General features: G+C 55.3%; 1 protein-coding gene across 7 annotated transcripts in view; it reads right to left on the bottom strand.

The window, feature by feature from the left end:
* Positions 1-15,964, bottom strand: part of PITPNM3 (PITPNM family member 3) — a 93,205-nt gene that overhangs the window by 23,359 nt on the left and 53,882 nt on the right. For 6 of the 7 annotated variants that reach the window (XM_082443829.1, XM_082443826.1, XM_082443824.1 and 3 more), the window contains 5 exons: positions 5,175-5,251; positions 4,586-4,821; positions 1,511-1,700; positions 986-1,108; positions 347-531 (listed from right to left, as the gene is read on the bottom strand). In XM_082443829.1, coding sequence (XP_082299955.1) covers positions 347-531; positions 986-1,108; positions 1,511-1,700; positions 4,586-4,821; positions 5,175-5,251 — 811 coding nt within the window. Of the gene's footprint in view, positions 1-346; positions 532-985; positions 1,109-1,510; positions 1,701-4,585; positions 4,822-5,174; positions 5,252-6,145; positions 10,249-15,964 lie in introns of those variants that run through there. The other variant, XM_082443830.1, reaches the window with a different exon arrangement.

Genomic DNA, 15,964 nt, shown 5'->3' with positions numbered 1-15,964 from the left:
AAGAACACAATACTAAGAAATACAAAACACACCTACATCTGTTCTTTCACCAGATTCTTAAGACCATCAGTGAAGTAGGCTGAAGCGCAGCATCTACTCTCTTGGTGAGACCGACTGCCCCCATCTCTCTGCAAGCTGGGGAGTGGGGCGGGCACAGCGTGCAGAGTCCCAGGTCTTGGCGCAGGGTCCATGGGGAATGGCCTTGGTCCCAGCATTTCAGTGCTGGTCCCTTCCCCCCACCCCGATGCAAGGGCCTGGGAGTCACAGGTCTCCCAGATGACTCTGGGCCGAGGTCCTGTCCCCCTGGACGCTTTGCTGGAAGGCAGCAGGCACAGGGAGCGGTTACCTTGATAGGAAGGCGTGATGCTGGGTGATGGTCTCGCAGTCATAGGTGGAGGAGTCGCTCTGTTTCCGTGGCAATGGCCTCTTGGGTTCTTCATCCTCCAGCGCGCTGGAGACATCAATGCTGCTCTTGCTGAGCCGCTTGCTTCTGGCCAGGCTGCACTCCTCCTCCACCACCGCCGGGGTGTCCTTTGGGGCCGAGCAGAGGACAGGAGGACACTTCAGTCACCGGAGACTCTGCGGCCCCGCCTCCTCCCCCAGCACAAATGAACCCCTTTCTCCTACGGTGTGAGAGGCAGTACTTCTTCCAAAAGGGGCATGGGAGCCACAGCACAGTAACGGTGGGATTTTAGGCACAGGGCTGTCCCCGGAGTCCAAAGGGCTCGGCAATCCAGTGGGACTCTGGACAGCCGTCTAGGGACCAAACCCGGCATGAGCCCTCTCTGGGCTTCAGTTTCTTCACCTGTATTAATAACCTCCCACTACTCTTGCAGGACTGTGATACGATACCTTGTAACGTGGATGTCACAGCACAAACATGAAAAGCTAACACTGCTCCCCCAGGAGAGGCCCTGTTCCCCTGGGGCCGGGGCTGGGGGTCCCAAGGACAGACCCTCCCCCATTCCCACTCTCTGGCCCGCACCTGGGTGCTGCTGACGCTCCCCTTCCGGCTGCTGCTGCCAGGGCTGTCACCTGAGGGCCCCGCGCTGTAGCAGATGGCATCGAAGGCCAGGAGGCCCCCCACACAGTCCCCGATGAGACACACCTGGAGAAGGCAGAGCTGGGACCGCAGGCCTGCCCACTGCCACCCCCCCACTCCACACCCAGCCAGAGCGTGGGTCGCCTGTCCGCGGGGGAACAAGGAGCCTGTCCCAGGGAGGCACTGAGAGTCCCAACAGGGGGATGGGAGGGTCAGCCTGAGGACGGGAAGCAGGCTACAGTCAGGGGTCAGACTTGGGCCACAGATCGGCATGGGCTGAAAATCAGAACTCAGATGTTGGCCTCAGTTTTTCTATCTGTAAAATGAGGATAAACCCAAAGACCTCAAAAGCCTCTTTGGATCTCAGAAGCTAGGGCTCCAGGGCACCCTGGTCTAGATCCTTCTGGACGACCCCAGCCTCTCTCCAGGCAGGGACCAGGACGGGGAGGCGAGGGCAGGCTGTCCTACCTGCCCACTGAAGCCAATCCCATCGGGGGATTTGAGGAACTCCGTGTACACCTGGTTGGCTCGCTCGATGACGGTGGCAACTGCATCCTGGTACTGCGGGGAGGAGATGGCCAACAGGGGCAGGGCGGCCAGAGGGACGTGGTCCTGGCTGTTGCTGAGACAGCCCTCATCATGGCTGTAGGGATTCAGGCTGCAGACAGGGGGCCAAGGTAAGCCCAGCCGGGCAAAAGAGAGCACATGCTGGCCAGGAATTGGGCATTCGGCTCGGGGACTCTTCAGGAGGACCCAGGCAGGAGCCGGACGAGACAAAGCACAGGCAATGGGGTGGGGGTGGAGGGAGGGGCAAGCCTCTGCTGAATCCCCTGTATGTCCATCCCGTGCCAGCCATGATGTGGGCCCTGTGTCTCTTATGACAGCAGTGCTCTATGCCCTTTTCTGTGTGGCCTCAAAGGACACCCCAGTTATGGAGGAAGCCTCTGGTGTGGATCAGGGTGGGGACATGTCACCATGGCGGACTTCCTGGAGGAGGTGAGGTTTGAACTAGGCCTCAAGAAAGGCTTTAGGGAAGCTAGAAGGGAGGTGATAGGGTGTGCCAGGCATGGGTATCACACATTGGCCACAGCTTGGAGGTGGGCACACAGCTGCACGCATGATACCGTGTCCATCTTTCTGGGGAGAGGATCCAGAGCCATCAAGGGCTTTGCAGAAAGGTCTGTGACCCCAGAAAGGACTGAGAGAGCCTGTCCTACAGCACCCCCCCCCACCAGTGGATTGATCCTCAGCCACTGTGTGGGCCCCTCACTTCCTGCCTCCCTCTCTCTGGGCAGCTCAGCCCCATCAGGGACCAGCTCCCAGCTGCCTGTGCCTGCCCGCACCCCACCCGTCCTACCTCTGCCCCCTGGGGCATCAGACCCAGCTGGCCGGGAGGGACAACAGAGGGAGGGACTGTACGTCCCCTCCCCAGAGCCTTCCCCCGTAGTCCAAGCTCAGGTTGACCCAGGGCCCAACAGGGACCTGACAGAAACTGGGGAAGGTGACAGGGCTCAGGGCACCCTGGACAGGAGGCAGGGACCTCATGGTGTGCCAGGCAGGCCTAACAGCCATTCCTCATCTCCAAAAGAAACACAAATTAGAGGAAACAGCCCTCAATTGCAGCCGGAGAGAGTTTAATTAGCTGAGAAAGACCTCCTTCCCAGCAGTGATTAGGGGTGATCGATGGCCCGGGTAAGGAGCTGCCTGGGGGAGAGCTAGGCTCCCTCCCGCTGTCCCCTCCAGTGGATGCCGGGCCATTCGTCTTCCTGGAGATCAGGCCTGGGCTGGCTGACCCAGCTCTGGAGGTCAGATGTCCTGGGGGAGAGGGGGTAGGGGTGGGGAGTCCTGAGATTGATGATGAAGGAACACAATTAACTCCGACTATTGGCAGTGACGGACGGAGCCTTCTTTCAGCTCTGCTTCCCAAACCTGCTGCAGAGCAACAGCCTGGAGGAAGTCAGGATGCAGATTCTAAGGCTCCACCCCTCCGGGCTCAGCCGGCCCAGGGGGAGGCCCGACCGCCTAGCAGTTTAACAAAAATCACACCCGGGATCTGGGCCGTTAACCAGGTTGGGGAACTACTCTCCTTCCCGACCGAATCTCCTTCCTTCCAGCTCTGGTTGAGATCTGCCCAGACCGTGTCCTGGGAACACGGATAAATCTAGAAGGCACAGGAGACTTTCCTTTCTCTCTCAGAGGGGAGAACTGAGACGCCCACATACCCTCCCCGTGTTCCCCCTGAAGCAGCCGGACGCTGAGCCCCTCTCCTTAGAGCCACACCTGATCCAGAGCGCCCACTCCATCCCCCTGGGGAGCTGGCACCAGGCTGGGGATCCCTCTCCACCCTCCCCAAACCCCACATGGATGGGGGCTCCTCTGCAGAAGCTATGAAAGGGGGTGAGGGGCGAGACCGAGGTGCCACTGGCCTCCCTTTCACCCCAGCTGCAGAAAGTTCCCGGCTCCAGGCTCGAGAGCCAGCCGTTTGCCACACAGGTGCTCAGGGTCTTGTCTGCCTATATCACTGCTGAGCAGCCGGGGCTCCCAGCTGGCTCCAGGCGCCACCTTCAGCTGGTTCAACAGGGCAGGCACCTGGGGAGCCCCTGAGGGAGCCCCCGGGGCCTGGAGCAGTGGGCAGGATCTCCCAAAGCCCCCCAGGTTCTGAGGGCCCCCAGTTTCACTATCTGTCCCGCACCGGTTCCAGGGCAGGTTCGTGAAGAACTAAGCCCTGCAAGCACACTGCCTTGTTCCCAGCCAGCAGGGTCCCCTTCTCCTGCCCCGGCCCACTGCCCACCAGCAAGGACAGTGCCTTCTCTCCTACCAGGATGGTGTCGCGGGTCTCAGCTAATCCCCGCGCCCTGCCACGTGCTTCACACGCACTAGCACACAGAATCCTCACAAAAACTCTAAGAGGTGGTTAATACCATGATCATCCCCATTTTACAGATAAGGAAACACACAGGGAGAGGTTAAACAACTTCCCCCAGGTTACACAGCCGGAACTCAAATCCAGGCTGACCGAGAGCCCACACCCTTAACAAGTTACGCTACTCTCAAAGCACACCCAAAAGTCACCTCCTCCAGGAAGCCTCCCTGGCCCTCTCTCTGAGTGTCCGCAGTGCCCTGTGCCACCTCCATCATAGCACACATCTCTAATGGCTCTTAATTGTGTGGCTCGAGAGTGGGGCTGCCTGGGTTTGACTCCTGGGTCCACGGGCTGCGTAACCCTGGCGACATTGCTTAACCTCTCAATGCCTCAGCTTCCTTGTCTGGGCCAACGAGACCAGGGCCTGTTGAGCACAGGAAGTGGGTCTGAGCGCCACCCAGCCCCGGGCAGAGGAGGATTCGGTGCGCAAGTGTTAATCACTGTGGACTCTAGCTGACCACTTCCCACCGGTGATGCTCGTGGTTGATCGGGACCTGACACCCCAGAGAGGCCTAGGCAGGCACCCACCTGCCCACCACGTACCCACATGGCAGGGGCAGCCCCTCCGCTTCGGCCCCACACCAACCCCAGCCAGTCCAAACAAGCAGAAAGGGACTCACTTGGAGACGAGTGAGAAAGCCTCAGAGCAGATGGCGGGACAGGGGACAAACTTGATGAGGATGTGGCCCAGGGCTGCGGGGAAGTGGGCGCGCATGACCTTCTCCAGCACGGAGCTGAAGGTGTGGATGTCGGCCACCTTGCAGGACGGGTCCCCCGAGCCCGTGTCCAGGATGTTCCCCCCGTGCAGCACCAGCAGGAGGACGTGCGTCTTGCAGGAGCGCTGCGGGCAGCCTTCCTAAGAGGGACATCAGTCAGGATAGAGAGAGACAGGCAGTGGGGAGGTGGGGGCAGCGGGCACACAGAGAATCACACACACACAGGGGGACTCTGACGGCGCCTCCTGTACATTCAGAGTGAGGGGCACAGGCTGCCAGGAGGGCAAGCCCCTCCGTGTCAGGGTGGGAAGAGTCCCAAGAGACTTTTTGTTCATACAGGACCCAGAAGCCCAGAGAAGGACAGGGACCAGCACGACGTCACACAGCAAGTCAGATGAAGAGCTGAGTGAAAACTGGGTGGCCTGTCTACCAGCTCGGGGCTCTTCCTGACATCCTGCCCACAGAGGTGGCCCAGACACCCTCAGAAACCCACCTCATTGTCTTCGTGGATCTCGATGCTTCCCTGGGCTGGGAACCTCTGTCTTCTCAAGGAAACCCGGTACAGTTCTCCTGTTGGGGGGGACAGAGGACTCAGCATCTCCAGGCCTCCCTCACGGTGACTGGATGTTCCCTGGGCCCAGCTGGCATGAGGCCTGGGCTCCCAGGTGAGCTGGAATGACAGCGTCCCCAGCTCGGGAGGGTCACGCTGCCCAGCCCCTGCCGCCGACAGATACACAACCTGAAACCTTTCTCCTCCTGAAGAAATGGAGGCCGGGGACTTCCCTGGTGGTGCAGTGGTCAAGAATCCGCCTGCCAATGCAGGGGACACGGGTTCGAGCCCTGGTCCGGGAAGATCCCACATGTCACAGAGCAACTAAGCCCGTGTGCCACAACTACTGAGCCTGCGCTCTAGAGCCCGTGAGCCACAACTACTGAGCCTGCGTGCTGCAACTACTGAAGCCCGCGCACCTAGAGCCCGTGCTCCACAACAAGAGAAGCCACTGCAATGAGAAGCCTGCACACACCAACGAAGAGTAGCCCCTGCTCGCCGCAACTAGAGAAAGCCCGCGCGCAGCAACGAAGACCCAACGCAGCCAAAAATAAATAAATTTATTTAAAAAAAAAAAAAAAGGAAGAAAAAGAAAGGGAAGCCGGCAGTGTGAGGCCATCATGGATGCTGTCTGTCCCTGAGGCCAGGAGGGGTGTCCCAGAAAGGAACTATTCTGCTCTTCCTCACCGGTAATGAGAGAGCAACAGGACAAATGCCATCTGGTGACTACCAGTTACGGAGGGAAACTTGGGCCAAGCATCCCTCTGAAAACAACCAGAGGAGCTGAGTAAAGTATTTTTTAAAAGATCTGTTTGAAGCTCTCGGAGTGACAGCAAGGCCTTAAATTATGGGACCCCGGTCCAGGGAAAGTGGATCCTCCGAGAGGCAAGGCCAGCATCCAGAAGCACACTCACCGTCACACACGAGATTTGGGGTGAAGCCAGCCACTGCCAGGAATGCTTTTCTTGCTTCTCTCGGCTGCCATGTCCTCCTCCAGGAAGCGCTCCTCGGCATCCAGCCCTGGCTGAGCTCTCATTCCTCTAACATGTAAACTACAGCCGTGGACCAAATCTGGCCTGCCGTCTGTTTTTGTAAATAAAGTTTTATTGGGACACAACTGACTTTTTCATTTATGTATTGTCTATGGCTGCTTTTGTGCCACAGCAGCAGAGTTAAGTAATTGCCACAGAGTTCTTACAGCTGGCAAAGCCGAAACTATGGACTATCTGTCTCCTTACAGAACAGTTTATCTGATCTAACACCCGCATTTCTGAATGTCACTGCACTGGACTCTCCGGTGGAGGGGCGCCTCCAAGACATCCAACGGCCCCCTCAAGGCCCACCCGGTGATTCCGGCCACACTGAGCAATCCTCACCACCTCTCCTTTCTCCCCATGAGAAGGACACTATTTTCTCTGTGTTGCTGAACCACAAAGCTAGACTGTGAACCACTTGTTTGCCTTCAAGCGGTTCATCTCTAAAGCAGCTGGTTCTAGACAGGATGGCCCTTTCTCCTTCCCACTCCACCCCCACCCCCTTCCACGAGCCTGCAGCACCCACTAGGAGTCACATCTGGGGAGGGGCCTTCCCAGGGGCTTTACAGGCAACCCTGCGGTAGGCGTGGGTGAGAGCCCTGGCCAACATGTTTTTAAGTCAACATCTTCTCAGCCACTACTGGCCCCAGGGGAGGGTGCGTGCAAAGAATTCCAAGTGAGAAGCTTTTCTCAGTCAGCAAGTGCCTTTCTGAAATATTCTGTCCTCACAGACACAACCCTGGTCTAAGGGTAACTGCTTTATGAGCTCGGAGCTGCTGCCCACACAGACAGGAAATCGTTTCCCAAATGATGGAGAGGTTTGGCTTGGAGGAGGACGAGAAAAAACTTGTTTTGAGGCCGGACTCTGCCCTGCACTTACTAAGACTCCTTCAGTGGCTCAGACTCTTCTGCCTTAATTCTAACATCCTGTAGACCTTGCCCTGGGCTTGGCTAGAAGAGGTCTGGGCCCTGCTTTCAGGACAGGATTATGCTAAAAGACACCAGTAAATGGCTCAGTTTTATTGAGCACTTATTACATCCCAGGCACAATGAGATTTACAGGTACCATCTCATCTAGTCCCCACAGTTATCCTCTGAGCTGTGGTCCTCTTATTATTAGCCCCATTTTACAGATGAGAAAACTGAGGCTCAAACAACCTAGGTCACTTGCCCCAAACCACACAACTAATAAGACTGAGGGAGCTGCCCCACACTCAGCAGAAGACGATGCTTGACAAAGTGACTCCCCTCCCATCCCCCTGATCTCCACAGCTCCCCAGTGAGGTAGACACAACAATCCCCATTCTGCAAGAGAAAAAACAGGAGCACAAATTGATGTGACACCCTGAAGACTAAAGCCCCCGAGACTTCTTCCCACCGCACGTGAAAGTTCGCTAGTAGGAGACCCCGAGAGTGTCCAGGAGGGAAGCTGAGTGTCGCTTCCCCAGGATGAAGCAACCACACTTCGTGGTGTGTGCAGCCTCATGTGTGCAGCTCTGGGGCAGCTGGACCAGGAGGAACCAGGAGCTGGGCAGAGCTGAGGTCATGGGCGGGGAGCCTGGGAGACCCCTCACTTCTGGGGCTGGGAGAAACCTAGCTGGGACCATGGACTTTGGAGCCAGAATGCCTGAGTACAAATCTACGCTCTTACCAGCTGTGTGCCCTGTGTCTCAGTTTCCTCATCTGGAATATGAGCATAATAATAGCAGCTACCTCACAGAGTGGTGATGAGGATAAATGAACCCATATATACAAAGTGCTTAGGACAGGGCCTGCAACATGGTAAGTGCTATATAAGTGTTAGTAGTTTATTATTATTATTATTATTACTATTATCCAGGGTGCATCGGAGGGCACGGAGCCAGGGCCACAGCTGACACAATGGGGCCGGAGGCTGATGGGGACATCACCGCCTCCACACTCCTGCCCTGCCCCCAAGTCCCTCCCTAAGCCCTGGCAGCCTCCCCAGCCTCACTGGGCTGGATGTCTGCTTGCAGTGTGATTGCAGAATTAAATGCTGTGATTGCCACAAATTACCATAGCGAGGCTATAAATAAGTCGCAGGGAAGACATGAGGGTCCTGCCATCTCCTGGGCACCATGTCCTCCAGTAGGTGGGGACTGCATCCTGCACCCTCAGTGATTACACAGACTGACAGCACCCGCATCCTTGATCTTCCCGTGGCCAGCTCCCTTGGGGCCCATGTGATGCCCTGGGCATCAAATCCGTGCTGCGTCCTGGCCACAAATGATGCTGAGGCAGCTCCAGGCTCAGTGGAGATGGGAGACCAGCAGGGCTGTCCTCAGCATGGCTCACGCCTTCCCCAGCCAAGGGGAAGAGTCCGGCCTCCCATGCTGTTTGAAGACGGAGACTTGCTTCCTTTTAATGCACAAAAGCCAGAAATGCTTTGCTCTGGAAGATGGAGGAGGCGAGACCTCGCCTGCCAGATCTGGATTCTGGCCCCTTGAGAGCTGACTAACAGGACCAGAGTTTCCCCATCTTCAGTCTTAGAAGAGGTCTCTGTAGACCAACAGAAAGGCAGCCTAGAACCCATCTGCCAGTACCTTGCCCACAAGGGTTCTGCTCTTCTAAGAACCAGACATTCCCACCACAATGACTGAGGCCACTGGCTCTGACTCACCCACAAGACACAACTCTTTCACTCTTCCATGCCTTTGCTCATGCTGAGCCCTCTGCCTGGGAAGCCCTTCCTCCCTCTGCAGACCAGCAAACTCCTACCTAACCTACGAACCTGCTCAGTTGTCACCACCTCTGGAAAGCTTTCTCAGATCTACTCAGGCAGAGATGGTTATCTCACAGGGTGCCTGGCTGGGCCTGGCTTGCTGCCGTGAGATTACTTGTCTAATTTCCTCATCAGACTGTGGACCCCATGAGAGCAAGGCTTACCAGTCAGTGGTCAGGACCTAGCATGACATTTCTGTGAAAGCCTATTGCAAGTGAAGATCCCAGGGTACACGTGACCCATGAGACATCTCTATGCCGTCAAACCCCCAGGAGAAATTGGGGCCAGGGGAGCATCGTCCACCACGAGGCACATTTCTTGAAAGTCCCCAGGGAAAGTGGCATCAGGGAACCTCTGGGAATTCTAGAGCATCCTGGCCGGGGCCTTATCACTCTGCCCCTAGAGGCTTCCCCAGAGCCTCTGGTGACAAGAGCTGCTGGCAGGGGTTCCTGGGTGGTGAGGAGCCGCATTCCAGGGGCCCCACGACCTCATACCAGGCTGCCTGTTTCTTCCCACTTCCTGTTCATTTCTGTTTGCATGGCGCTATTCAGGCTGGGTCCCTGCCGTGCCCAGATCTGGGGCGGGGTGAGACCACAACTGTTTTCGTGACAATGTTTTGTGACAAGCTCTGAGGCAGGCCAGCTACTGCAACGCCTGCTCCCAGCACCCCTGCCAGCCCTGGCACCAGGACACCCAGCTCACCGTGCCTCCTCCTGCTAGCTGAAGAATAGAGGCTATTTTTGCTTAATCACATCCTTGGAAAGGCGCAAATCATGATCATCCCTTCTAATTACCGATGTGCTACACTCCTCTCAAGACAAAAGCCAAGGTCGTCACCCATGCACTCGGCACCCTAAGCAAAGCATCACCCAGTTTGGCCGAAGACTCCATCTCCCTTGCCACCCGCGACTGGGACCCACAAGGAGTGGATGCTGGGGGTGCCCCCGGGCTAAAGCTGACCCCTCAATTTTACCCTCCATTCTACCAGCCCTGGCAGTTGCCCCACCTCTCTTAGTCACTCCTGGGGTCAACTGAGCAGAGCTGGGCCCAGCTTGAGGCCACATGGCACGTCCTGAGACGTATCTGCAGAAGTATCTAATCCTTTAGAGCACATGGAAGCACATGCATGGGCAAACACACACACACGTGTGTCTGCATAAGCCCAATGGCTTGGCTATCTTGCTCTGATGTGAGATGCACGGCATATACCTAGAAATGTCTGGGAAGATCTAGAGCTTCATTCAGCTGCAAGCAGGAGGCTCAGATCATGGCCCCAATCGAGTACCCTAGTCAGAGGATGACCTCGGGCACTCTCCCCATGACCGCAAAATGAGGGGGTCAGACCTCATTCCCTCTTAGGAAGTCAGGCAATCGGAGATTCCATGAGTCCAAGCATGCTGTGTAAGTTCAAGCCTCCATACCCAGCAGAATTAGACTCTTAGACCCTAACGGGACCTGCAGGCATGATGGGTGAGTTGCTTTGAGGGATGCCAGAGGGAGGAAGAGGAACCAAGAAATGGCAGGTGGCAAATGTCACCTGGATTTTCAAAGTGGTTGATTCTATCTAGGGAGCTTCATGTCAATTTCTAGGCAAGCCCTGTTGCAAATTAACAAACAAGTGTTTGGGGACCCTTAGAAAAGGAAGCAATGGGCCCCCAGAGCCCTGATAGGCTCACTCGGACATCTCTGGCCAACCCCACCTCATTGCTTGTTGGGTAGGGTCACTGGGCTGGGAGCCCAAGGTAGCGCCAAGGGCTTAGGGCATCTGGGGAGGAGGGGACACTGGCAGAAAGACAAACCAGGTTGGAACCTGCAGCTCTCATAGCGGCTCAAGGAGTGCAGGTTCACGAATGGGGCCACGATGCGGATGGGGCACTGTGAAGCAAGGGAAAGAATGGGCCCGCGCTGGATGGTTTTAAAACTTTTTTAAAATGGTGAAATCTTTTGCCCAGTGAAATTTTCCTTAGAAACCCAATTTGCAGAACAGGTGAAAGTGGACGGCTCTGACTGAAAAAGGTTGGGGGGCCCAGAGCCCCGCTTCCTTACTCCCCCCCACCCTTGACCTAGGCAGCCACTGAGGGCTCCAGAGAACAATTAAAAAGTCACCAACTTTGTTCACCAGCCAGACTCCAGCCCACCCTCCTCCACGGTGCCCCAGCCCCTGGCTTTATGCAAAAACAGCAATCTAGGTGGAGAGGTGGGAGGATGGGTTGGAGGCCTGATATTGGAAGAAAGCACACCAAAATGTTTATAAGTGGTTTTCTCTGGATGGTGGAACAATGGGTGATTTTTTTTAACTTTCTGCTTTTCTCTATTTTCCAATTTTTCTCTAGCAAACTCATATTTCTTTTAGTTTACAACTATTTATGAATACATCGATTGAATGCACTACAAGCTTGTGTCGTGTTTACAACAAGAACATTTTCAACAAGCTACTACCCCTGACTCTGCTAAATGCAAACACTACAGACAAAACAAAGCGAAATGCCCTGCCCTCTGGGAGCTGACAGCAAATGAGGGAATGCAAAAGGAAATGACATGCTTATGGAAGGAAAGAACGAATGTGAAACACGAAGAGTGAATCACCATCCTGCATTTGGGTTAAAAATCCAACTTGACATGACTTGCCAATTCCTCCTCCATTGGTTATTGCCCAAACTTGTGTCGGGGCTGAAAGTACCAAGATGAATCAGATATATAGCAGGTGCCTTCAAGGATCGCTCAAGCCCCTAGGGTCACATGAGCAAGGCCTATGTCATGTGACCCAGCCCAGTCACATGACCAAAGGCTGCAAACAGCCTGAGCCAGGGTAATGGGACCCCCAAAGGTAGTCAGCCTCTGAGGCTGCACACACTAGAGACTATGGAATGAGGAGGGGACGTCCCCGTCCTGCTCCCTGCAGCTCAGGTCACTTTGAGGGCACATCTGGAGCCCAATAACTGGGCAGGAAAGCTGTGGAAGGGGGCCCAGCCTGGGGAAGAGCAGGCTCTATGGGACATTTGCTGCCTGCAAATCCCAGCCGAGCTGTGTTTGGGTCACAGGAGCAGAAGACAGAGTCGGGATGAATGGGGGCGCAGATAGTTTCTGAAGAGTTCTGAATTTCAGCACAACTAAGGAAATGTTTACATAGTACAAGAGTGACCCGTGCTGGCCCAGCGGCAGGGCGTTCTCTCCCCTTCGGGAGATTGTACAAGCAAGGAGTGTAAGTGGTCACTTGGCAGGGTTGCTGGCAGGGGATGTTCATCCAGGGCTGGGGGATCTAGAGGCCGAGGCCCCTCCTATGACTCCTTAAGCCTTTCAGGGTCAGAAGCCAATTAAGTCAGCCTAGATTCATCTGGCTAATGAGGCCAAACCCCAGGGGCCAATTAGCCCCCCACAGAGTTGCTTGTCCCACTAAGGCCTGTCCCTTGCTAGGGTCTGGGCCCCAGATCCTGCCTCTTGAAAACACACTTTTGGCCACCCCAAGGGAGCTTGGGGATAGCTCCAAGGAGCCACTCCCCTTGGGGGAACCCAGTGTCGCCATCTGAATCAGGCCCAGGGAAGATTTCAGATATACAACCATAAGAACCTCTCCTGCCACTACACAGTGATGCTAGAAGGGCTTGGCGTCCCCTATCTGATGACTCTCTGTAATAAATGCCGTCTTTCTCAGATGGGTCTTGAGTTTCTAGTCCTCGCCCAGCGTCTCAGGCAAACTTCACATTCATCCTGAGAGGGCAGGGTGCTCTGCCCATTTTACAGATGAGAAAACTGAGGCTCAGAGAGATTAAGTGAAGGGGTGGGGATCTGAACCCAGGTCACCCGGCAAGGGCTCTTTCATCCTCCTGAAGCATCACCCCACAAAGGTGGGGGTTAAGAAAGGGGTGTTCTTGTCAGTCTTTTAAATGCCTCCATACTGGCTCTGCCAGCAGAGCCATCCCTGGCAGGGAGGGAATGGGGAAGAGAGGCGGTTATCAGGAGCAGAAGCCTGCCTGAACCTTTGGGTCCTACCCCCTAAGGAACCTCTGTCAAGCCTGCCCTGGCCCGGCTTGGAAGTCAGCACACAAAGGAACCCCAAAGCACACTCCCCGACGGTAATCCCCTCAAAATGAACATGGGCTCCAGAAAAGGAGTGGGGCAGGGCCCTTAAACATATGAAAAGGTGCTCAACCTTAGAACCCTAAACTGCAGGAACGCTCATTGAAGTCACTCTAAAACGCCTTTTTTTTTTTCACCTTAGCAGTTATCAACACCCAGCCGCCCAAGGTGTGGGAAAGCAGCCTCTCCTCATTCATTGTGGGTGAAAGCGAAAACCAGTACAGCCTCTATGGAGGGCAGTTTGGCAAGGTCATTCCATATACAGAATGCCCTTGACCCAGCAATTCCAAGTCCATGTGCAAAATGACATGGGTACAACACTAACCACTGCCACACTTTCTAAGATATAGACAAGAGACAGAAAGCAACCTATGTGCCCATAAATAGGGGCCTGGGTCAATAAACTAGGCCACCGTGAAATATGACACACCCGTTGCAAAGAATGATGCCCTTCTGAATGTATTAGATAGTAAAATACTCCGGATATATTATTATCTGAGAAGAGCAAGGTACAGAGTGGAAGGCACCGAATGCTCCCATCTGTGTGGGGTAGATATAAAGTTATATATATATAAATGAATATTTAGGGAGATGCTCATATATGCAGAGAATATCTCTGGAATGTTCTAGAAGAACCTAGTCACAATCGTGGCTTCTGGGGAGAAGGAGGCACCCTCATCACCTTCGTTCCTTTAGAATTTTATACCATGCACATGTGCTACTACTCAAGAGACAGATTAAAAATAAGAATTTTTTCAAAGGGCATAAAGCAGGGTGATTAAAAGCCCTTTTGTCCCCAGGAGAAAGGGATTTGAGGAGACAGAGGTTCCCTGAGACTAAAAAGAGATCCCCACCCCCTGCCCCAGGCTGAGGGGAGGAGACAGAACTAGGTGCGGTGCCCTCACAACTTGGGGGACTCTTGCAAGTCCAGGAGGAGAGAGAATGATTTTCACGGTCTGGTCCCCCTGTGCCCCAAGGAGCCTGGCCCCTCGGCAGACCAGGACGGAAGGGAGTACCAGGCTGGGGCCCGGAGCCCCGCAGCATCCACGAGTGTGGACGGAGAGCTTTCTGCACACATTCGCATGTGCACACACTGTTTCCCCACCAGGGTGGCGGGGAAGACCCCTGGGGGCTTTGGAACAAGGGCAGGAAAATGAGGAAAAGGGAAACCCCTGGAATCACAGAGGGGGCTCTGTCACCAGTCCGGCTGGATGGGTATGCAGAGTCGAAATTGCAAAGGGGCTCATAGAAAAATAAAGGAAAAGGTGGTTCGTTCATGTATAAGTCCACTGACTGTGCAGTATGGTCTCCATTCGCCCCTCCAGATCCACCTCCACCATCCCCAATGAGGCTCCCTCCCTGCCCGCTCACCACAGGCTGTCCCTCTCCTGTCCCTCCCGAAGGCCAAGCTCCTGCGCAGGTGGGGCAGGGACAGAGGGGGAGGCTCTCCACGCAGTGACCTTCAGGGCTGGGAGTGGCCCGGGGCATCGTCCTGTGCCTGGCGGGTTTCCTTTACCTGAGATTGAAGAAACCCCTACTGGACTCTCCTCCAGTCATGCTGCTCGAGAGCCTTCCTTTTCCTGCTGGAACCCCCGACCGAATCATGACTAGACTCTAACTGCCCTACAAAAATCTTATCATGTCAGCCTACACTGTCCTTTCCTGTGGCTTCCCCATCCTGACCAAGGCCCATGTGGTCTGCCCACAGGCCCGACTCTCCTCCACTCACCTCTCCCACCACTTGCCCCACCCTCTCTGAGCTCAACCACGTCGGCCTTTTTGACAGTTGTCAAGGATCCCATGTCCCTCTCGCCACAGGGCCTTTGCACATCCTGTTCCCTATGCCTGGACTCTTCTTCTCACCCTCTGTGCCCAGACAGTCCCTACAGAAACCTCAGGGTTCCTTACTCCTGGGGGCCTTCCCTTCTTACTCTCCTCCTCCCGAAAGCACCATGGCTTTCTGTGTCCTAGGACTAATCCTTATACTTTTAGTTTTGTGGTTATTTCATTTGTCTTCCCCTCCTCCAACCCCCAGATTGTAAGATCCTTAAAGGCTGGAACTGGATTTGTTTTTGTTCCATTTTATCCCCAGAGACTATTAAGGTGCTGGCATATAAAAGAGACTCATTAAATATTTTTCAAACAAGCGAATGAACTAATAATTTGTTCCTATTTTGTGCCCCTACACGTGTCAGAAGCTGCACACGTCCCTGGCAATGAAGACGCGGCACAGACTCACATAGATGCTCACGGAGCCTTGTGCAGATGACTGCATTGATGCTTGGACACACACGCTAACGCACACACACCAGTGCACAGGCACACGTTTCCCTGTGCGCGCGCACACACACGAACGGACCGTGCCAAACATAGGCATACACGCACACGCACGCAAGAAAAGTGCTCCCAAGGCGGACGTCTGCCACCCTGAGCTCATTAAAGCCGCTAAATATAGCCCGTCTGCAGCTGTGCTCAGCAAGCTGCCCACACAGGCCAGGAAAAGACATCAGTTACCAGGCAGAGGAGTGGGGAGGCCAGCCGTGGGCAGGGGGCTTCACGCACCACGCCTGCGTGGGGCTGCTGGGGAGGCCATGGGGCTGAGGGTATGCAGGAGGGGTAGCCCCTCGGTGGCTGGTCCGGATATTCAGAGCTGCTCCTCTGGTCCCTAGTCCCAGACAGTGGGCCGTGAGGTCAAGCCACGCCCCCACGAGCACCCCCACAGTGGGACAACCACACAGGTTTTCCTGACAGTTACTGCGGTCAAGGAGCCAAGCTCAGTCCAGGACCAGGGACTGGAGCCAGGATACAGCCTGGGACAAATCGGGGCTCTGTCGGTGCCTAGGGTAGAGGCTCAGTCTGGGATGAAGATCAAGGGTCCT

This window comes from Balaenoptera physalus (assembly GCF_965194825.1).
Source record: "Balaenoptera physalus genome assembly, chromosome: 20".
NCBI lineage: Eukaryota > Metazoa > Chordata > Mammalia > Artiodactyla > Balaenopteridae > Balaenoptera > Balaenoptera physalus.
This window is presented reverse-complemented; position numbering and strand designations above follow the sequence as displayed.